Source organism: Hemicordylus capensis, chromosome 6 (genome assembly GCF_027244095.1).
Source record: "Hemicordylus capensis ecotype Gifberg chromosome 6, rHemCap1.1.pri, whole genome shotgun sequence".
NCBI classification, from domain to species: Eukaryota; Metazoa; Chordata; class Lepidosauria; order Squamata; family Cordylidae; genus Hemicordylus; species Hemicordylus capensis.
The window spans coordinates 80749558-80773366 of record NC_069662.1 but is presented as its reverse complement, the minus strand read 5'-3'; the positions used below and the strand labels follow the sequence as shown (position 1 = coordinate 80773366).

The 23809-nt window shown below is 42.4% G+C and overlaps 1 protein-coding gene across 1 annotated transcript in view; it reads right to left on the bottom strand.

The window, feature by feature from the left end:
- Window positions 1-15338: 15338 nt before the first annotated feature.
- Window positions 15339-23809, bottom strand: part of PDIA4 (protein disulfide isomerase family A member 4) — a 20587-nt gene continuing 12116 nt past the window's right edge. The window contains exons 5-10 of the mRNA XM_053259291.1: window positions 22500-22705; window positions 19937-20095; window positions 18599-18750; window positions 17502-17658; window positions 17173-17406; window positions 15339-16085 (exon numbers count right to left, since the gene is read on the bottom strand). Coding sequence (XP_053115266.1) covers window positions 15670-16085; window positions 17173-17406; window positions 17502-17658; window positions 18599-18750; window positions 19937-20095; window positions 22500-22705 — 1324 coding nt within the window. The 3' untranslated portion in view covers window positions 15339-15669. The remainder of the gene's footprint in view (window positions 16086-17172; window positions 17407-17501; window positions 17659-18598; window positions 18751-19936; window positions 20096-22499; window positions 22706-23809) is intronic.

The following is a 23809-nucleotide window of genomic DNA, read 5'->3' as shown; positions in this document are numbered from 1 at the left end:
CTCCGCAGACGATCATTGGGTCCGTGCTGGGCACATGGATCACATGCTCAGATGGTCACTGGTTGCCCCAGGCAGTGCAGAGGGTCAGGGGCCGGGACTCATAATCCCAGCCTCCAGCAATCCCATAAACCCAAAATGCTCTTGTGCAGTGTGAGAACAGCCTCATTGTCAAAATGCCCATCATGATTATAGTGTGGAGGGAGGGCTTGCATAATATTTTGAGGTTACAACCACCAGTCTAGATGTCTTTAAGAAAGGCTTAGATAAATTCATAGAGGACAAGTCTATCAATCTATACTAGTCTCAGGGCAATAGGCCAACTCCAACCTCAGAGGCCAGATGCCTCTAAATACCAGTTGCAGGGGAGCAACAGCAAGAGAGAGGACATGCCCTCAGCTCTTACCTGTGGACTTTCCAGAAGCATCTGATGGGACACCGTGTAAAATAGGATGATGGACTAAATTGGCCTTGGCCTGATCCAGCAGGAGCTGTTCTTATGAAGAGAGGGCAGCTCAGACCATAGGTCCATCTAGCTCAGTATTATCTACACCGACTGGCAAAAGCTGCTACTAGTGTTGATGGCTATTACTGCCTCTAGGTTTAGAAGCAGTATGGAAAGCCTAATGTCCTTTTAATTTCCCTGGGACTTCCTTGAGTACATTTAGTCAGAATGTGTCAGCCCATGCCTCTGAATACATTGCAAGGGAGCAATGGCCAGAGAGGGTGTATGACTCTATCTCCTGCTTGTGGGCTTTCCAGAAGCATTTGGTTGGCCACTTGGGGGTAAAAGATGCTGGACTCGATAAACCTTTGATCCAATCCCGCAGGCTCTTCTTATATTCAAGTTTATTTATTTGTTTGTTTGTTTGTTTGTTTATTCATTCATCCAATTTCTATACCACCCTTCCAAAAATGGCTCAGGCTGGTTTACACAGAGAAATAACACATAAATAAGATATAAAAAATAAAGTAAATCTGCTTCTCTCTTTCATCTGCTTCATCAGGAAATGGCGTTCATTCCCTAAATACCTGCCTACAGGCAATAATGGGCTGGATGAGGGACAACAAATTGAAGCTGAATCCAAGCAAGACGGAGGTGCTCATTGTAGGGGCTCAGAATCTGAGGGATAAGTTAGATCTCCCTGTGCTGGATGGGGTTACACTCCCCCGGAAGGAGCAGGTATGCAGCTTGGGGGTACTCCTGGATCCAGGCCTCACTCTGGTATCTCAGGTGGAGGATATGGCCAGGAGTGCTTTTTATCAGTGCAGGCTAATTCGACAGTTGTGTCTATTCCTAGAGGAGGATGACCTCAGAACAGTGGTGTACCAGCTGGTAACCTCCAGGCTTGACTACTGTAATGTGCTCTACGTGAGGCTGCCTTTGTACGTAGTTCGGAAACTTCAGTTAGTTCAAAATGCGGCAGCAAGGCTGGTTGCCAGAGCAACCCGGAGAGACCATATTATGCCTATTTTGAAACAGCTGCACTGGCTGCAGATAGGTTTCCGAGCAAAATACAAAGTGGTGGTTATTACCTTTAAAGCCCTGAATGGCTTAGGTCCAGGTTACCTTAGAGAGCGCCTTCTTCGGTCTGATCCCAACTGCACGCAAAGATCATCTGAGGAGGTCCGGCTCCAGTTGCCACCAGCTCGTCTAGTGGCGACCCAGAGGCAGGCATTCTCTGTAGAAGGACTGTGGAATGTGTTCCCTACAGACATCCGTAATTTGAATTCTTTATTGGAATTTAGGAGAGCCCTAAAGACCTACCTGTTCAGCCTGGCCTTCTACTGCTCTTAAATTGTTTTAAAGGGTCTTTGATGTTTGTGAAACGCCCTGAGCTATTTTGTAAGGGCGGTCTATAAATCGAACAAATAAATAATAAATAAATAAATAAATTTTAAAAGGATCCCTGTCCCCAAAGGGCTCACAGTCTAAAAAGAAACATAAGATAGACACCAGCAACAGTCACTGTGCTGGGGGTGGAGAGGGCCAATTACTCTCGCCCTGCTAAATAAAGAGAATCACCACGTTAAAAGGTGCCTCTTTGCCAAGTTAGCAGGGCAAAGGATTAGGACTGCACTCCGCTAACCCCGTGTGGTTGCTCGTGTACTGCCACGGCATGGCTTTGTGCCACGGCAACACACGAGGAGATCCCTGCCGGGAGGCTACAAGCAGTCTCCCAGGCTCGGGAATCTCTCCAGGATGCCCCGCGCATTCGCGCAGGGCATCCTGGGACTCCTTGAGGCCGCACAGCCCCCACCGGCATCGTGATGGAGCCGGCAGCCGTGTGGACGGCCAATCTGGCTGCTCCGCTACAAGCAGCTGCTCGTCTGCAAAGCCCACTCTCCCCGCAGAAGAGCAAAGCCTGCTCTCCCCACAGAACCCCATCAGGCACTTCACACCTGTCATGTGAAGCACCTCATTTTCTTATATACTTAGGAGCCTGCAATGATTCTGACTTGAGTTGGAAGCTGCACATGTTTCTAAACAGACATTGTTGTTTGCACAGCAGTACAATTGCGGGGTGTGTGTGTGTGTTTTGTTTTTAAGCACAAAGCTATCAACTGGGCAATGTCACGCCCAAGGATATGAACAGCTCTGGCGACATCTGCCATTTGCAGTTCTATATTTGGATTTTTCACCAAAATGCATTTTTTTAGATAATCTGAAATGGGGAAATATTCCCCTACTTAAGTGAGTAAAATTGTAGCCATATTATGTTTGCATCAATGTTCAACAACTCAACTTTACTGAATAGTAAAATCTCAGTAATCTCAGTAAAAAGTGTTATAAAAAATTTAATCAATTCATTTAGCTTCTTTACAAAAACAAGTCTAGTCAAGGGTTATTACAATTGTTTTAGTGCCCCTATTCTTATTAAATAAAACAAAAGTAAATATAATTTAAAAACAACTTCAGAATCAGACTAGACTGGGGATAATAAAACATATAGATCAATGCATATCATTTTAAGAAAATGAGCAAAGAAATACCACTTCTTGATAAATCTGTCTTCTTGTCTGCTTTCAAGAAGGCAAATTGCAACTTTAGTCATAGCCGTATTCTAACTTTAAATGTCAGTTGTACATATGTGGTGGTGACTACTTCCTGCATGAATATGAAGCATTAATTTAAGTAACAATTAACACACAAAAGTTCTGGCTTATTGTGGGGGAGGGGAGGGGGGGAGAGAGAGAGAGAGAGAGAGAGGATGGCAGAATTTGAATGAGAAATAGACTCTAAGCTGCAAAAACTTCTAGCATTAGTTCCATGAAGCTATGGAATGTTAGTTTCAAATTTAATCACAACTGCCAGAATAGTGATTGCAGAAAACTGGAGAAATCCAAAACTCCCTACATGATAGGAATGGATGAATCAAGGCTGGTATATTGCTCAGTTATCAAAGTTGACAGAGCTAGTGGAATTGCAGGGTGGAAAAGAGAATAAACCCATTTGCAACGGACAGTAGCAACCCATTAATAGTTATTGGAAAGTAAATTATAGTGTTGATATAAACAAACATATATTTCTCCATTTTGTGAGTTGAAATATATTTATGAGAATATAGATAGTATAATAAAATGCATATCGTACAACCACTAATTATAAATAACAAATAAAATGTGCATCACACCACTAATTATGCATAATAAATAAAATGCACTCATACAATCACTAATTATAAACAATTAGTGGTTGCATGATGTGCGTTTTATTATACTATCACAGTAGAATGGCTGGTATAGTTTTAGCTAGTATAGATTATTAGATGTCAGAACTTATTCTGTCTGTGTTGTTAATATTTATTAGTATTAGTACTGTATTCGTATTGTAGTGTAAGTTTAGCCCTCCAAGGAGAAACGAATGAACCGTGGCGACAAAAGCAACCAGGAAATCCCGTTTCCAGACAAAGGAATAGCGAGTCTAGCCTGGGTTTTAAGTTCTATAGTTAACACTACTGTTTTGGGCTTTGTTCTTTCTGAGTCCCATAACGTAAGTCCCATCAAATACTGTTGAACAGATCATCATAATAATATGTATTTGTACAGACTATAGGAAGTGGCAACATGAAGCGTTCTTCCAGGGCAATTATAACGGTCCTCGTGCGCACTGGGATGTACCTTTTTGAAAAAGTATCTCCCAAAGGAGTAAATGTTATCTACTGGATGAAACTAGTGTGGCAGCAGAATTGCTTGCTAGCTGAGCTGGTAGATCTTCATACATTTGTATCACAGAGCTAAAAATATACAACGTTACGAAGAAGCCGATTGTGCAACCTTCACAAATCCTCTTCAGTTTCCTGTTTCTTGGCACGCTCCAGAGATTCCACGGTATGACGGTTTGCAGTTTTGCATATTGACTTCCCAGCATGCATGGGAGCATACAAACCTTTCCCATGAGAGCATATTTTTGCCACGGACAATTATCACAACATCTTGGTTGCAAATAAATTTTTCAAATGCCTCCATATAACGCCTTGTCCTTTTATATCGGTTAACCAGCTGTTTCCCACTATAACTTGGAAAAAAATAGAAAAGGAGACCTATAAATACAGAGTATGTCTGCTTAGATTTTTGGCTGGTCCGAAGGTAGTGGGTTATTTCAATTGATTGTTCACAGTCAGTTACAGATTGATCTACTTGTTCTCTCTTTCCCCCCTTCCCACTACTGCACTTGACTAGTCTTTTGCTTTATTTAACTCTTTCTTTTCCTTTCCTCACTAGATTGCTATTAAAAGACAAACCAGAAAAGGTTTTATATAATATGCAATTCATTCTCAAATAACTTATTTCCACATGGGACACTTTAATAGCAATGTGAAATGTCATTTCCTTTTAGTGTATACATTAATACACAGATTTTGGCTGCTATTAAATGGTTTACTTCAACCTCACAGATTAATGTGTGTGGCAATTATCTGTTGTATGTCAAGGAGGAAAGATAAGGGGAGTATCTGTGATCATCAAATAGTACCTTTTGTAAAAGTAAATGTTTCCCTTCAGTTCTCTTTATGGTTGTCACATTAGTAGCTGTACTTTGAAAAGTTTTATCCCATATTTAGGGTTAATATTATTGAAGATTTCCTGGACTATGCAGGAATTTGTTGGCTATCCCTTTATTCAATACAGTGTTGTGAAAAGTCTGCAAGCCAACACCATATCTGGCTCTTCCTTTAATTTTGAAACTTTCTTTTATGTTTATTTGTGCCTTAAAAATACACTTGCACAATCCTAAGAAAAGAAATGTATTTATAAAAACAAATCAAAGGAATTTGATACTTCCCAACTGAAGAAGGATGAAGGCAGTGGGGAGAAAGTCCATCCTTGTGCAATTACATTATTACAGCACTGTTTAAGTCATTCAGACCAGCATCAAAATGTTTGAAAGGGAAATGTGTGCTTGAAAAATAAGCACAGGGGGTTATGGAGTGGGAAAGTGCCCAGAAGCTGGGATTTCCCACAATCCTCCAAGTGTGCAACACCCTGCTAAGATACAATCCTCCCCATCTCTGGCAATTTTTTAAAAAACATCTGGAAACCCATCTTTTCACCCAAGCTTTCTCAGCTTTTTAAAATCTGTCAGTTTTAATTTTGTAGTTGATTTTAAATTGTTGAATTGTTTTAACTTTTTCTATGTTTTAATTGTTTTATGTTAACCGCCCAGAGACGGAAGTCTGGGCAGTATATAATTTTGATTGATTAACTAACTAACTAACTACCACATGGTTACAAGCACAAATCTCCTTTTCAAACATCAAACAACACATGCAGAAAATGTATGCCTTTATCCACCTAAAGCATGTATTTGCTCACAGAGGCCGATATTTTGACTAAAATTGTCGAGGAAGTGATTAAAAGGGCAAATTAGGCATGAGAAATTCCACACTGTGCAAGTACTGAGTGACATATTATATTTTGTTAGAGTACTATCTAATAAATACTGTGTGCTTTGCTGTCCTCATCATGTAGCAAAGGATAGCTTTCTGTCTTGCCCAGTAAAGGGTTCTGTATCATTTGAAAGCATACTTACTGTAACTTGGGTAGAATGAATAGAATAATCTGACCTGATTATTATTACTGAGACCTATTCTCTCAGTAATGTTGTTTCTCGGATTTTCTGGCACCAACATGGCAACAGTGGTAATGCATTGTCTGTACCAATCTGATTGGTGGCTGTAAAGTGATTTCAGAAGGTACATCTCAGGCAAACAAGCTGCTGTTCTTTTTCTCTATTGTCAAATGTCTTTCAGGCTCTGCTTTGTGTGGCCAGCACTAGGCCCATTCACACATTATGTTCAACACATGTACAGTGAGTGTACAGTGTATACAGGCACAGTCATTCACATGTTAGGCTGAATGCAGGTACAGAAGTACACTTCCTATCTGTACCATGCATTTGAAGGGCCTGTATCCAGGCTCACTTTTTAAATGTACACAGGTGTAATTATTCACACAGACATGTGTACAAATGTAAAGACATCTACACACTCATACGGCATCATGTCTGAATCAGGGCTGAAGTAGAGTGAACTTAGTAACTAATTCTGTACTTTCAAGGGCTCCCCATGCCATGTGGCAAACCACTTTTGAAACGGAAAGGACTTTCCAAAGCAATTAGTAATATGGCAAGGGTGGGTGTGGGTGTGGATGTGTACATGCCATTCTGAAGGAAAAGAGAAAGTAAAAATCCTGCTGGGCATGCCCAGGTCCTTTGGGTGTGCCTTTGTATGTGAGACAGAGGCAGACTCAGGCAGTAGCATATGAAGCCCTACCATGGGTCACGTTCAGAATAGCACAGAGGACACTCAGCACAGAAATCCCCTGCAGCCTCACCAAGCCCCCCATGTGGGGGTCAGCACGACACTCTCTGTGGCACTCCCTGCCTCGCCACTGCTGCCGCCTCCTTCTCCTGCTGCATTGCACAGGAAGCTGCCATATACTGAGTCAGACCATTGGTCCATTTAGCTCAGTATTGTCTACACAGACTGGCAGCAGCTTCTCCAAGGCTGCAGGCAGGAGTCTCTCTCAGCCCTATCTTGGAGATGCTAGGGAGAGTGCTTCTAGCAGCAAGGTGAACTGGATGGATCGGGCCAGGCAAGAAGGCTGATCTGGAGGTTGGAAGTGTAACTAACACACAGAGCAAAACATGGCTGAGTGCAATGGCAGATCTAGCATCCAAACTGTGGGTGACTCCAAGGTGTAAAAACCAAATGAAGCACACTGGTTCAAGAAATCAGGGGCAGTTATAGCCCAAAATGTGTCCTGAGGCAACATTCCATTTGTCCTTCTTTGCTGAATAGGATAGTTCTGGGGAATCTCAAAAGGTTCCATTGTCTGTGTTGGATTTACCACACAATGATTTCAATGGTTGGGAGCAACCTGTATGTAAATAGAGTGAATGCATATGCAAACATGGTATCTCTCAGGTTGGAAGAGCCTAGTAAATCAATCAGTACTTTAATGAGTACACGGACACCTCTAGCAGAACCTTATCTGACTTTCCTGCTGAGAGGATTAAACTTGTTTGAGACAACTGCAGAGGAGGGAAGTAGGGGGTAGGGATGTGCACGAACTAGTTCGGCGGTCCTTTTATGGACTGCTGAACCGGTCCGGAGGTCTGGCATTCAAACAATTCGGCAGGGGGTGGTTTACCTTTCAGGAGCAGGGAGGGTGCCCCTCACCGCGTTTCCCCCACTGGCACTGGCACCAAAAATGCTGGCAGGGGACTGCTGTCTACATCCTTGCAGCCCTGGCCAACTTCTGGTACGGCACTCACTGGGGCTGCAAGGATGTATAGTGAGGGAAATAAGTATTTGATCCCCTGCTGATTTTGTCCGTTTGCCCTCTGACACAGAAATGACCAGGCTATAATTGGAATGGTAGGTTTATTGTAGCTGTGAGAGACAGAATAACAACAAACAAACCCTCAAAAGCCCAGTGCCCAAAAGTCAGCGATGGATTTGCATTGTAGTGAGGGAAATAAGTATTCGATCCCTTCACAAAAGATGTCTTAGTACTTGGTGGCAAAACCCTTGTTGGCAATCACAGAGGTCAGACGTTTCTTGTAGTTGGTCACCAGGTTTGCACACAACCCAGGAGGGATGTTGTCCCACTCCTCTTTGCAGATCCTCTCCAAGTCAGAAAGGTTTCGAGGCTGATGTTTGGCAACCCGAACCTTCAGCTCCCTCCACAGATTTTCTATGGGATTAAGGTCTGGAGACTGGCTGGGCCACTCCAGGACCTTCATGTGCTTCTTCTTGAGCCACTCCTTTGTTTCCTTGGTTGTGTGTTTTGGGTCATTGTCATGCTGGAATACCCATCCACGACCCATTCTCAATGCCCTGGCTGAGGGAAGGTGGTGCTCACCCAAGATCTGACGGTACATGATCCTGTCCATCGTCCCTTCGATGCGGTGAAGGTGTCCTGTCCCCTTAGCAGAAAAACACCCCCAAAGCATAATGTGTCCACCTCCATGTTTGACGGTGGGGATGGTGTTTTTGGGCTCATAGGCAGCATTCCTCCTCCTCCACACACGGCGAGTTGAGTTGATGCCAAAGAGCTTGATTTTGGTCTCATCTGACCACAACACTTTCGCCCAGTTCTCCTCTGGATCATTCAGATGTGCATTGGCAAACTGCAGATGGGCCTGTACATGTGCTGCCTTGAGCAGGGGGACCTTGCGGGCACTGCAAGATTTCAGTCCTTCACGGCGTAGTGTGTTACCAATTGTTTTCTGGGTGACTATGGTTCCAGCTGCCCTGAGATCATTGACAAGTTCCCCCCATGTAGTTCTGGGCTGCTTTGTCACCGTTCTCATGATCATTGCAACTCCACAAGGTGAGATCTTGCATGGAGCCCCAGACCGAGGGAGATTGACAGTTAGTGTTTCTTCCATTTGCGAGTTATCGTGCCAACTGTAGTCACCTTCTCACCAAGCTGCTTGGCGATAGTCTTGTAGCCCAGTCCAGCCTTGTGCAGGTCTACAACCTTGTCCCTGACATCCTTCGACAGCTCTTTGGTCTTGGGCATGGTGGTGAGTTTGGAAGCTGAGTGATTGCTTGCTTCTATGGACAGGTGTCTTTTATACAGGTACTGTGACAAGCTGGGATTAGGAGCACTCCCTTACAGAGGGTGTTCCTCATCTCAGCTCGTTACCTGCATATAGTGAAAAGACACCTGGGAGCCTGAAATCTTGCTGGTTGATAGGGGATCGAATACTTATTTCCCTCACTACAATGCAAATCCATCGCTGACTTTTGGGCACTGGGCTTTTGAGGGTTTGTTTGTTGTTGTTCTGTACACAGCAGCCCCGCACTGGCATTTTTGTCGACAGCGCCAGCAGGCAAAAAGTGATGGTGGTGTGTGTGGGGTGGGGTGGGGTTGGGGGTTGGGCACCCTTACTGCTCTGTAAACCCCCCACTGTTGAACTGTCTGAACACTGGTTCATGCACATCCCTAGTAAGGGGGTCAATCTTTGGACAGACAGACCTTGAGAGGAAGCTAACCCGATAGTTAACTCCAGAGTCTACTCAGACATTCCCAAACTATAGGGAAAGGCATGAGGCTGATCCCGTTGCAATGCACTTGGCAACTATTGAATCTGGGGGTGACCACACCACTGCCTGGTCCTCAATATGCCAACAAACAGGGAGTTCACAATCCCATGAGACTCCTGAGCATGTGAAGAGTGAGAACTACATGCCTGTGGTCTCAGACATAAGCAGAGAGGCTTCTGGGAGCCCACAGAAGAGCAGCATGGAACACCATGTGACTTGCTGAGCCATTTCTTGAGGGGAGGAAGCCTGGGGGGAAAAAACTGGCAGGGTGAGGGGGTGTCTGCATAATCTCCAGAGCATATGTACTGTATTTATTTATTTATTATTAAAACTTTTATACCGCCCTTCCAAAAGGCTCAGGGCGGTATATCTGGCATAGACACATAACTGAATCATGGCCCCTGTTCTGATCTCATGAAAAGGAGTAGCAATTAGTATAACCACGTATGATGCATTTAATCCAGTTCTGATGGTCTCTGGGTCATCTCGGAGAGACCATATCATTCCTATCTTAAAAGATCTACACTGGCTGTTGATAAGTTTCTGGGCAAAATACAAGGTTTTGGTTATCACCTATCAAGCCCTAAACAGCTTGGGCCCTAGGTATTTAAAAGAACGCCTTCTTCGCTATGAACCACACCACCCATTGAGAACATCTGGAGAGGTTTGTCTGCAGTTGACACTGGTTTGTCTGGTGGCTACTCAGGGATGGGCCTTCTCCATTGCTGCCCCGAGGCTTTGGAAATAAGAGCCTCCCCATCTCTTACAACTTTTAAAAAGGCAGTCAAGATGCATTTGTTCACCCAGGATTTTAATTAGTTTTGTGTTTTTAATAGTTTTAACTTTTTAAATTTTAAATTGTTGTAATGTTTTATCTTTTTTATTTTGTTTTTATTGTTTTTGTTTGAGACTTGCGTTTTTGGCGGTATACAAATGTATTATAGTATTGATTGATTGATTTGATTTATAAACTGCTCTGACAAAATAGCTCAGGGCGGTTCACAAACATCAAAGACCCTTTAAAACAATTTAAGAGCAGTAGAAGGCCAGGCTGAACAGGTAGGTCTTTAGGGCTCTCCTAAATTCCAATAAAGAATTCAAATTACGGATGTCTGCAGGGAACACATTCCACAGTCCTTCTACAGAGAATGCCTGCCTCTGGGTCGCCACTAGACGAGCTGGTGGCAACTGGAGCCGGACCTCCTCAGATGATCTTTGCGTGCAGTGGGGATCAGACCGAAGAAGGCGCTCTCTAAGGTAACCTGGACCTAAGCCATTTAGGGCTTTAAAGGTAATAACCAGCACTTTCTATTTTGCTCAGAAACCTATTGGCAGCCAGTGCAGCTATTTCAAAACAAGCATAATATGGTCTCTCCAGGTTGCCCCGGCAACCAGCCTTGCTGATGCATTTTGAACTAACTGAAGTTTCTGAACTATGTACAAAGGCAGCCCCACGTAGACCGCATTACAGTAGTCAAGCCTGGAGGTTACCAGCTGGTACACCACTGTTCTGAGGTCATTCTCCTCTAGGAATGGACGCAGTTGTCAAATCAGCCTAAGCTGATAAAAAGCACTCCTGGCCACAGCCTCCACCTGAGATACCAGAGTGAGGCCTGGATCCAGGAGTACCCCCAAGCTGTGTACCTGCTCCTTCCGGGGGAGTGTAACCCCATCCAGCACAGGGAGATCTAAATTATCCCTCAGATTCTGAGCCCCTACAATGAGCACCTCCGTCTTGCTTGGATTCAGCTTCAATTTGTTATCCCTCATCCAGCCCATTATTGCCTGTAGGCAGGTATTTAGGGAGTGGACGCCATTTCCTGATGAAGCAGATGAAAGAGAGAAGTAGATTTGGGTGTAATCAGCATACTGATAACACCCAGCACCAAATCTCCTGATGACCTCACCCAGCGGTTTCATGTAAATATTGAAAAACATTGGTGACAGAATGGAGCCCTGAGGGACTCCATATAACAGCTCTCGTTGAGAAGAGCAACTGTCACCAAGCTCCACCATCTGGGATCTGCCCAAGAGATAGGAGCGGAACCACTGCAGAGCAGTAACAACAACAATAATAATTTTACTTCTCCCCAAAAGCAGGTCCATGCCTCTGGGTGGGCAGTTCGCTGTTGCTGGTTGCTCCGAGGGCTGGGGTGTCGGGATGCCATGTGTTTGCCCCCCCGCCCCCCCCTTGAGCTCAAATAATGCACCACGCAAGTGCATTATGGGGATTCCCCTTCCTGGGTTTACTAGCAGCCGTGGCTGACAGATGATCGGTAAAATTAGATTAAGGGAATGCTTGTTCCCTTAACCTCATTGTAAAGGGAGGCTTCATAGGTGGGTTTGCTGCCATGGCACCACTGGGATTGGCCCAATCCTGGTGATTCACACACACGTATAAAAGTGGGCTGGGGCTCCCTTAGCCCGGTTTTGCATGTGTGTGTGAATAATCTTGCTATGTTAAGCCTCTAGGAAATGGATCATATGCTTTTTAAAGCAGAACTTCTTGTAGGCTTTTGTTTCAAGCATGTTTGAAATGACTTTGCAGTCTCTCCTCTAAGAGACTGCAAACAAAAAAAAAAAGCTTCATCAGGTATATAGTTTCACATGAAGGTTATACAAGACCAGTATTCAAGGTAGACTGTTTTAGCCCCCAAATGGTTTTTCCTTGCATTCACTTTGATAAATTACTCAGATCATCTTCAGTTTCCCCTCCCCTCTCATTTTTATCTAGGTACTGTTTCTGCTACTTCTTATTGAGGAAGAAATAACGAATTGGAACTTGGGAAGTGTGAAGGAACGAGGCCTAGACCTCCTGGTGGTGTTTTTTGTTTTGTAAATAAGCCCACTTAAATGTATTGTAAACCTGCATTGATTTTTGTGCTTACAAACTCCTTCTCCTTTGTAAAAGTGTTTTGTATTATAGTTGTTCTCTGTAGGGTAAAAGTTCAGTTGTGTTTTTGTTTCACTTTTGGTTTTGGCAAATCTATCTGTGGGGCTTTGGAGGGAAAATGATTTTAAATTATGGAGGAAATGTTTTGTGGAGTTCTGACTGTCTGAACTAAGTAACTGATATGATGGAAGAAGTGTATATATTGGGGAAGTTTGAGAGGGATTGAGTGCAGTGGAATTAGAGAAGTTCAGTCTGGAGCTGTGTGCTTAAAAAAAAGCTGGAGTCCAGTTGAGTCAGGCTTCTTTTGTTTTAGTAAACACTTTCTTGTTGATATAGTAGAGCTTGTTGATAGTCTCCACCCCACGCCTATAGGTCTTTCCACTCTACTAAGTGCCAGCATGGTGTAGTGGTTAGAGTGCTGGACTAGGACCGGGGACACCAGAGTTCAAATCCCCATTCAGCCAAATACTTGCTGGGTGACTCTGGGCCAGTCACTTCTCTCTCAGCCTAACCTGCTTCACAGGGTTGTTGTGAGGAGAAACTTAAGTATTTAGTATACCGCTCTGGGCTCCTTGGAGGAAGAGCAGGATAGAAAATGTAATAAATAAAATAAAAAGGTTTGGTTTGGGTTTTTTGAATTCCTGGAAGGGCTGTTGCAGGACTCAGCCTTATCAAAAGCCCACTTGGTGGCATCAGTGAAGGAGTCAGGAGGACTAGAGGGCTGTTCCCCACACTTGATAAGTCTGGTGGGATAGCTGGGTCCTCCACAGGGAGATATTCTCATCAGCTCATTATTAAGCATCTTGTGAAAAGGCATTAATCATATGAGTTGTTTGCAGAGTTATCTACTTTACCCATTCACTAGAGCATTATGTCCCCAGTGGTATACTGCATCACACTAGTGTGCCATGCTGACTCTCTGAGTCAGCTCCAAAAACAGGGAGTTTCAATGCACTCCCTTACGTAGTGGTAGGGACACATCCTTCCCCGTGTGTTGTGGGGCAAGCCAGCTCCAAAAGCAGGCACTTTAAAATTCCTGCTTTTGAAGCCAACTCAAAATAGAACTGGTGCGTGTGTGTGTGTGTACAATATGCCTGATTTTTTAAATTTAAGTGTGCCTTGTGATGAAAAGGTTGATCAACACTGCACTGGACCATTAAGGACCAATTAAGGACCATTATTATTCATTAAGGACCAATTCATTAAGGACCAATTCACACATGAATGCTCTTAGGATGACAAAAGCAGTAAGCGACAGCCATGTTCTTGTATCAGTAGAGTACTGGAATGCATTATGTGTGAGATTGCCCTTGAAGACAGTTTGGAACTTCAGTTGGTTAAAACATAACTGCCAGACATTTGACTGGACATAGTACTTCTGACCATATCACATCACTCTTGAAAGATCTGCACTGGCTTTCAACAAGTTTCTATGTTCAGGTCAAGGTACCGGCCTTAACTGTTCATGCTTTAAATGCTTGGGACCAGGGTAGTTGAACAACCATCTCTCAAGTGAACCTGCCCAAAGTTTAACATCTGCATCAGATAGGGGACAATATGGCGGGGGGGGGGAGGCACCCCTGCTTGTGCAATGTCCTTCCACAACCAAAAAGGGGGGCACCCATTGTTAAAACCTACTCATTCACCATGGCTTTAATGGTCCTTAAGTTGTCTAATTTTATGATTCTGCTACAGTTTTGACTGTTATATGAATCTGCTTCTGCTAAAGTTTTTCTAGATCTCACTTCTATTTATGCTGCTTTTGTATGCTATTTTGACATATTATAGAAAAATACCACAGATAGAAAATATAGCTAATGGATCACTTCACATCATCTGAAATACACAGCACTTTTGAATAGGAGCAAAGCTTAAAGCATACAGATCAACAGTAAGAAAATAGGGATACTACGAAGACATTCAAAGGTAAGCTTCCAATCCTGGATTGTGGCAAGAATATAGTTTCCCATTTGGTCTCAACTTGGCAAATGGAACCACAACTGGGTTCAAAAATGTCTGGTCTCTCTCTCGCTAAGCAAGGGGCAGGCATGTGGCTTACAATGCCAAAAACTGGTTTTAGAGCTGCACAGCCGCTAACTGTAACTTAATGAAAAAAACAGAGCCCAGGGAGGGATGGCAAGCATAGTTAGTACAAGGGAAGGTTAAAATGCAGCAACCATTCATTCAAGTTCTTCATTAGGCTGTAGCTTGAAATACATGGTATAAAAACCATCTTAAATTTTTTGGGTAAGGCTAAATAAAATAATTCACTGAGAGCCAGCGTGGTGTAGTGGTTAGAGTGCTGGACTAGGACTGGGGAGACCCAAGTTCAAATCCTCATTCAGCCATGATACTTGCTGGGTGACTCTGGGCCAGTCACTTCTCTCTCAGCCTAGCCTACTTCACAGGGTTGTTGTGAAAGAGAAACTTAAGTATGTAGTACACTGCTCTAGGCTCCTTGGAGGAAGAGCGGGATATAAATGTAACAACAATATTAAGCTACCGGTGGTCATAGCAAACCTCTAATATAGGGGCAGATAATTGACTCTTGAAACATATGCAGATCCACTCCTGAACAAAAGGCTTTCATTTTAATGGTCAGCAACAGATGTTGTTTCTGGTCTATTCAATAATGATTTCTAAACTTACATTAAAAACCAAAACTCTCATAGGAAATAAGATGGTGGATGGCTGGGAGGCCAATTGCTAAAATAAGGCAGACACCACTTAAATTCAGTATTAATTGTCTGCTCTGCATGAAGACAAACAAACTGCTAGACCCGAAAGCACCAACAGTTCCTATATTGCTGCATGTCTGGGCTAAGCACGAGGTGTGCTGTTCACTTATACATTCCCATCTCTCCATGAAGTAACAAAGAGACAGAAACAACTCTGTTCAAGCATATTTTTGTTTGATAACTTTCAAAATATTATTAAAGCTTTTTTTTTAAGGGGGGGGCAGAAATTACATGAGAATCAAGCTCAAGTTATTCACAAAAAATAATGTATTTTTCTCAGGTGATCAAAAGTGTTAACTAAAAAAAACCACCCCAAAACATTCACATCAGTAAGTTCAGTGTTCCAATTTCTTTTGTAATAATAAAAAAACCTCATACTGCATTGTTTTGCTACCCCAAAATCTCCACCGCTCCAGATGCAGAATTGTTCCCCCCTAACCAATCTCTCAGTAACTTTGCATTAAACTGGTGTTTTGTCTTGTTTCTAAAGTTCTTCTTTTGTCCTGCTTAATTTGGTGGCATGTTCTTCTATAAATTTGCTCAAGCTCTCCAAATCTCTCTCACCACTTTCAAATTTAATAGGATTCTTCTTCTTGTTGCTTGGAGCAAAGTAAATGGTGGGGAATCCTTCCGCTTTGTACTTGTCATTGCTGATATCATTGGCAGTAGCATCCATTTTGGCAATTACAAGATTTTTCTGGTTTTTGTATTTTTTACCCAACTCAGTATAGATAGGTTCAAGTTTCTTGCAGTGTCCACACCAGGGAGCATAGAACTCTATCAGGACATCAGCGTTTGGATCCATCACTATGGACTCAAATGTTTTACCAACTACAATCTTTACAGGGCCCTTGTTGTTTTTTGGTATTGGTTGGGATTTCACAATGGGTTTTAGTTTACCTACAAAAGGAAACACAAAGAAGAGGAACTGTAATAGATATATGTCCATCAAGTAATTGTATTTGTGCATAAGAAAAAGAAGTCCTAAACCGAATTAACGGAGACAACCTGCTGCTTTTTTCAAAGTGGTGAATAGTACAAGAGACCACTAAAGTGTCATGGCAAAGGGGTGGTGGGGCTGTAGCTCAGTGGTAGAACATTTGCTTTGTATACAGGTTCAATCTCCAAGAAGGCTGGGAAAGACTCCTGCCTGAAACCTTGGAGAAGCTGCTGCCAGTCAGTGTATTTACCTGAATCCAAGACCAGTTTCCCCCCAAGTTTTTTGATATTAGAAATCAGGAGGTTGCCAAATTCAGAGTCCTGTCCTTTTTTTAGATTCTGAGCCCTTTGGGACAGGGAGCCATTGTATGACTATGTAAACCACTTTGGGAACTTTTATTGAAAAACGGTATATAAATATTTGTCGTATTCATATGAGTAATGAAGGTATAACCTATATTTAACCTCTACTTTTTAAGGGGGTCATCTTAGACTGAGTAAATACTGTAGTGAGCTAGATGGCCAATGGCCAAATTTAGTATCCTAAGCTGAATGACTGCCATCTTGTTTCAAGATTTCCAATTAAAACTGGAATACCCTTGTCAGGATTCCCAAGACACCCTCCCATGTACTGCAAGTTTGGTTTATACCAGATTGTATACACAAGAGTTACTGGGAGCACACATAGTGATCTCAGTAGCCTAAAAACCAACTCTTTTATAAAGCTTTCCTATCTGGTCACCAAGTGGTGACTCTTACTTGCCACAGGTGATTATTGTAAGAGGCTATTTACATGTGGGGATCAAGAGTTTTTTTTAATTTGATGGAAAGTGCCTTTTGTAGCACGTTATGGCACAGCAAAACACCCACCAGCAGCAATGTCCCAAGAGATGTTTGATGAAGTCCAGCTCCACTGATTTAAAGGTCCGAAGATTCCGTTTCCCCTGTCTACATCCAGGATTTTACAGTCTCTGGGAGAGATAGGTCACCTCATATTACCCAAACCCGAAGAAGCAAAAGGATTATCCACAATTTAATCACAATTTACCTTTTTTGAATGTTAGAACAAATTCTCTCAGGACCTCAGAGTCAAACTCTTCTGGTTCCATGGCATATTTTTTGCCACCTTCATCAAAGATGGCAACATTAACATCCTCTCCACTGTCAATCAGTCCAAGGTCCTTTATTTCAGAAGAATATTCTTCTTCATCAGCAATTGCAAATGTATATTCTGGAAAGTCTTTAGCCACCTCCAAAACTTTGTTTCGCCAGTACTGGGTAGCTGAAATAGCGAAATGCAGCATGAGGTTTAAGATTTCTGATTTGTTTTTCCTGTACTATATTTTAAAAGATGACAAATGCTTAAGTTATACTTACCAACACGATAATCAAAACTGAAGTCTACAGTATAATATACTACTACCAGAGGTCTCTTGGCATATCTCTTAGCATCGTTGGAAGTTGTGCGATGACCAACAAGAGGTAAGGCATGTTTTAACACATGCTCTCTCACTTCAGCAGCTTCAGTAGATTCCTATTTACGCAAAAACAGGGGAGAAGACAGAGAGAATAAAGCTAGATGTAAAACTTGGAAGAGTTACCACGTAGAATGCCATATAGGTACAGATCTTAATCTACACTGCTTAGCCTCAGGAATTCTGAATGGAAGACTACATGATTAGCCACCAGATTGAGGGTTTTATGCTGTGTTGCTCATCACCTTACAAAGGAAGTACTAGTTTGTCTGCTTATATCCAGCTCTCACAGGGCAGGTTGACTGAAAGGTTCTTGCTCTAAATGACTAGGGATTGCAAGCAAATTCTGAGGGTGAAAAGGCTTATTCCATAACCCAATGGCTTTATATATTCCTGCTCCCACCCCCAAGCATTTTCTACATCCCTCACTCCATGGGCATTTTTCATCACTAGATTCTGGCCAGCAGTTACTTCTCATCTTGCTCTAGATCCATCTGTACCTCAACTAACAGCTCCAATTCTACACCTCCCTTATTATACTACTCTCCAGATTTGCTTCACCTAGGCATGTTCACACATGCTTATTTCAGTTGCCATAGCTCTAGCTTTGATTTGCTCCTAAGGGGAAACTTTTCACTCATTGTGCAAGGCCATTTTTAATCGAATATTTATTTTGCACACAACGCACAGCTTCATGTAAGGTCTGAACACAAGGCCATGTAGTTCCACTAGGACTTTATATATGGTTTTCAGATACAGCTTGGAAAGCTGAAAAGCTTGGAAAGTATAGAAGACAAAGCCCAACATGAAAGAGCAAGACCTACTGCAATAAAGGACTACTCAAGATTTAGCTTTAGAATCCAGAATGGATGAACTTCTGTACTCAATAGAACTAGCTGGTTTACATTACATTTTGAGCAGCAAGGAGACATGAATGGCTCATAAATACAGACAGTTCAATTTGATTGTTGAGTATACCGCTTTGACATAACTACTCACTTTAAGATCCAAAACATGCATTTTGGGTTCATATTTTGACTGAAATTTTCCAGGATGCATCACTACCAGTTTCCCAGGAGTCACTTTCAAAAAGCTTGAAATTTCACTGCTGAAAGTATGATGGAATTTGTACTGTTCTCTTAGATTGTTAGCTGAAAAGAGTGAGGTTGAGAAAAAATGCCCACAATGAAAGTCAGAAAATTGTTGGATCAGAAATTCAAACAATCTGAATACTGTATGCAGCATTATAATCCTTAAATCAGAAGCATTAGAACATATTATAGCACAAAGCTTATCAAATGGCACATGCAGGAGTAGGAGATAGCCTGCACACCTTGACCAAAGCCACAAACCTCTGGAACCTCACAACAGGCAGGAAGGTAATGACCATCTCTAGTTCATTGTCCCCAGCAATGACCATTGTCCCTAACAATGTTAATCAGAATGCACTATTCTGTATTAGCCACATAGCTATCATGACATCTTCACTTGAGGCCAACACTACTTCTTATGGCAGTTAATTCTACAAGTTAATTATACATTTTGTGCTGTAGTACTTCCTTTTGTCTGTCCTGAACGTACTATTAGTAACTTCACTGGGTGACCAAGAGAGGAGAGTGCTCTAGCCATTTTCTCCACACCATTCACAATTTTCACCACTCACTTTCAGCCTTTATCATGTGCTCTCCCTTACTCTATTTTTTTGAATCAAAATTTAAACTGCTCTAGCTTTTCTTCACAGGAAAAGATGTTTCAGTCCCTTGAACAGTAGAGTTGGTCTTCTGTACTCTAGAACATCCTTGCTTTCATAGTTTAACCAAAAGAAGATTTAGATATTGAGAGATCAAGTCCCAAGTCACCATCTCTTTCCTGCTTTACTGAGAAGGAACTTTACTTACTCTGCATAAATTCATTTCCCATAAAATGACAGTTTCTGCTGCCTGGTATTGAATTCTAAGCAGAATGACTCCTATAGAGTCATATGTACTTTAATGTCCCCTCTTCACTTTTCTCATATACTCTCCTCTGCTTTGTATGTTAATTCTGTCACTCTTAGTCTAGAACAGACAAGCAGCCTGTGCCTCCATACTCCAAGAAAGCAGTGACGGGAGATGGTCAGAAAGTGGTGGCAGACATTTTAAGAGCTGACATGGCACTATAACCATCCAAGAGCGAAAGAGGATGTGCTATTTACATTCTTCAAGTTCTGAGCATCTGCATGCCAAAAGAAATCCTCTCATACTTCCTCTGTATTGGAAGTGTACAAAAGACCTACAGCTTACACTCGGTAGACAATGAGCAAGTTTTGACAAAATTCATATATAAAGAAAGGCTTACCAGCATCTTGATACCGTTGATAGACTGGGTCCTGGTCTCCTTTAAACACCCCAATGATGACAACATCATCTCCATCTTTCAAAAACTCTTGGACCTGTTTGGTAGCTTGTATCTGTTTGGATGGAGGGCCAGCCTGTTCTATCATGTAATCAACAATTCCTATCAACAAAAAGAAATTAGTTTGATTCTGCTGGACAAAAACAGACTAGTTGCATTGTATTGTTACATTAAATCGGAAAACCATTTTACACATATGTATGATAGGGAGTAGTGAACCTGCAGTTCCTACCCACTGATACCATAATTGTGATTGTATTTTCTAGAAGGTTAAGGAAAAGAAGATGTGCCTTAGGACACAAGTGGTCTAGGACAGTAATGCTCTAAAAAATAGATGTTCTGTTTTTTCGAGTGGTCATGTTTTGCAAGTGCTGCTCTTCTGAAAGAGGAATTAAGTAGCTACACAAAAACCCAGAGATTAAGTACTGTTTTTTCTTAGGGTCAAACAAGGAGAGTTGGGACTCAGATTTTTAAAAAATAGATCTGTGGTTCAGAGTTCATCCAACACCTAGGCTCAGTTCAAAACACTGGTCCACAATCTCTGCAGCATTAGGACGACTCCCCTTTGCAGGGAATCAGGACAGTAACTGCACTGAAGGCTTGCTGCACAGCTCAGCACATGAGGAAAAGGATGCAGAAGCACTTTTTGCTCCTCTCCCTTCCCAAAATCCCTGTTTGCTTGTAGAAATATGTTCCCAAGGACTGTGCGACCCCAGAGACATATTCTTGGCAGCGAATAGGGCTTTTGCAGGGCGGGAAGGGAAGGGAAGATCACTTCTCCTCCCTGTGTGCTGGAAAACAGAGGAATGCTGCAACACAGAGAGTGTCCTGGCTCCCTGTGAGGGCAGAGCTCTTGCTCTGCCCTCCTGATGCTGTGGAAAATGTGGGCCACTATCTTTATGATGTTGCAAACTGCTCCCCTGTGGTTGGTTCCTATGGTTCTTTGTTAATATCACATTGTTGGCATCACATCGTTAATTCATTGTGGCTATGCAAAAACCCAGGGATTCGAATACCAGCATCAGAGACCCTAAGAGTGGAGTGGGGAAAGATGCTGGTATGGAAAGTTCCCAAGTGATCTGGAAGTTGCAGTGTTACAGCAGGAACTACACTGCAGAGGTAATGCCAGAACAAGGCCTAACATCAAAGTAGTGACTACCTTTAATCCTAATCTTGTGGACCTCTGCCACCCTAACTAGTAATTGTGACTATAGTTTTTATTTACAAACTTTAGCCAATTTACATATCTATTAAGGCCAAGAGTAGAAGCAGAAGCTAAAAAGGTTCTGTTAAGAGGCAGTATCATGCTAAAACTTTTTTAATATTTGCACTTCTTACACTTGCTTATATATCGGAACTCTATTGAATTTTTTATGCTGAACCTTCTCAACAGACCAGTAGAGGTCCATTTGGCTAGGCAAGCAGTTCTAATTGGATTTGTACATGGCCACAGCTACACAGAATAACTTAAACTTGCAACTGGGATGATCACAGAAATGGCTAGCATCAGTTTCATGAATTTTTCCTAGCCATCATGATTAGAGAAACGACTAATAGCAGTCTTCAAAACTGACCAAATATTAAATGTGCCCATGCAAGAATATGCCAGGGCAAGGCCAAACCTGTCAAAACTCGCATTTTATCAATGGATTACAAACTCTTTTCTGGAACACACTACTAGGGTTCCTTGAGAGCTTCAGGGTCCTTAATGAGAAAATCAATAGTAGTGGAGAAGAAGCTTCTATGAAGGGTAGTGGTGGTGAGGGACCCTGCTCCCTATCACTGCAATGTGCAGCAACAGGAGAGTGATGGATATGCTCTTTTCAGTTCACACAAATAAATTATAAGGCCCAACAAGCACCCTGTGCAATTCAAGTATCTGCCTTAGAACTTGCCCTCAAATTATCAGCAATGCACTGGGGTTCAGTAGCAAACCTCTAGGAATTCCTCAGCAGAGGAATCAGTGTGGACATATTTCCCTGAAACTAGGAAGTTACTGTACTATGTGGACAGACCCTAACAGAAGTAAGAGTTCACCCTTCCCATTATAGTGTATTAAAGTAAAGTGTGCTGTTGAGAACCACAATTACAGTGAGCATAGACCAGGGCTGCACAAGTTGGCCCTTCAGCCATTTTTGAGCCACAACTCCCATAATCCCCAGTCACAGTGGCCAATAGTCAGGGATTATGAGAGTTGTAGGCTAAAACTTGCAGAAGGGCTGAAGTTGTGCAGTCTTGTCATAGACCAGTTATAAGAAATGCTGCACCACTATGGATATAGCTCAAATACAGACATACTAGGATGCTGTTTTGGCATCAGTACAACACACTGTTTGACTTCAACTGGTGCTCAAATCCAGCTCATCTATAGACTTTATCATGTTCAGGTTCTGCTCTCAATCTGTAAAATGCACATGGGAACAAACCAATGGAGTTTATTGTAAAGAAAGGAGGCACTTCTAAAGCATTTTGCACAAAACTAGAAATACCACTCAAGGTATCATACCATATTTCTCTCTAGGGCCATTGTAGTCAAAAGGTTTGCCCTTGCGGAAGATCTTGAGAGATGGGTATCCAGACACATCAAATCTCTTTGCAAGCTCTGTTTCTGCAGTAGCATCAACTTTAGCAAGAGGAATAGGGGGAGTACGCTTGCTAAGCTCCTTAGCTGCTTTTTCATATTCTGGAGCCAATCTTTTGCAGTGCCCACACCTAAGAAAGGGGGAAAAGTAGTAATTACATAGGCAAACATAGTCTTTCCATTTAAGAGAATGGAGAGAAACATAATTTTTCCACATTACTCTTGCCACTGCTTTAACTGTGTTGGGGATGTGTTTCTATTAGCAGCCAGATACCTTGGGTTGAGTGCAATAAAAGGTTATAATGAGCACACCTAAATTCTAGATTCAGATGTGAATGTCATGTATTTTTTTTGCAGATAAATGTCCCAGATAGGCAACAGGGTTGAGAATAGCCAATATCAAGCTCATATGCAAGAGAGGGAAACTGCAGACAATAGGTTACCTCTTCACTGTAACAGTCAGACCATAATACAAATGCTTCCCAGTGGACCCATGATGTAATTACAAGTGAATTTCATCTTATCAATGAGGAACATGATCTGCATTTATAAAGATGTATATACAAGACTTTGTATATCCAATTACTGCTTAAACATATTTCAAAACATATGTATATAATTATAATGCTAATTGTAAGGTACTTTTCACCTGCCAGGAAGAGGAGTTAGTTCCCACTATACCGATAAAACCAGGGGCTGTCCAGTGGTGCAGCCAATAGGGCAGCTGACGGCAAGTTGCCTGTAGGCGGCTGCCAAAGCCGTCCACCAAAGGGGGCTGACCTTTGGGGGTGGGACAGAGGGCTGAGGCAAGTTATGCTGCAGCTTTAATAACTTCTCTGTTTGTCTGCTAGACTTTGTGCAGGTATGTGTTTTGGTGAACCTGGAGTTGGAGGCAGCGTGTACACTGTCCCTGGGGTGACTCTAGTGTTGGTGAGGAATGGAGGAGAATGCAACATTGGCAGGGTAGCAGGCTGTTACGAGGGGAGGGGAGGGGAGATCAGATCAGAAACTTAATAGCTGTTACCCCTTCTAGCTTCCCTGCCAGATCTTTGACCTTGGGGAGCAGTACCTAACCCCCACAGAACATCACTTTGCTTTTATGTAATGCTAGGTCTGTTCAAAAGAAAACAGAAATCATCCATGATTTGATCATAAATGATGGAGCTGACTTGGTATGTATTACAGAGACCTGGATAGGGGAGGCTAGTGGTCCAATTTGGGCCCAGCTTCTCCTG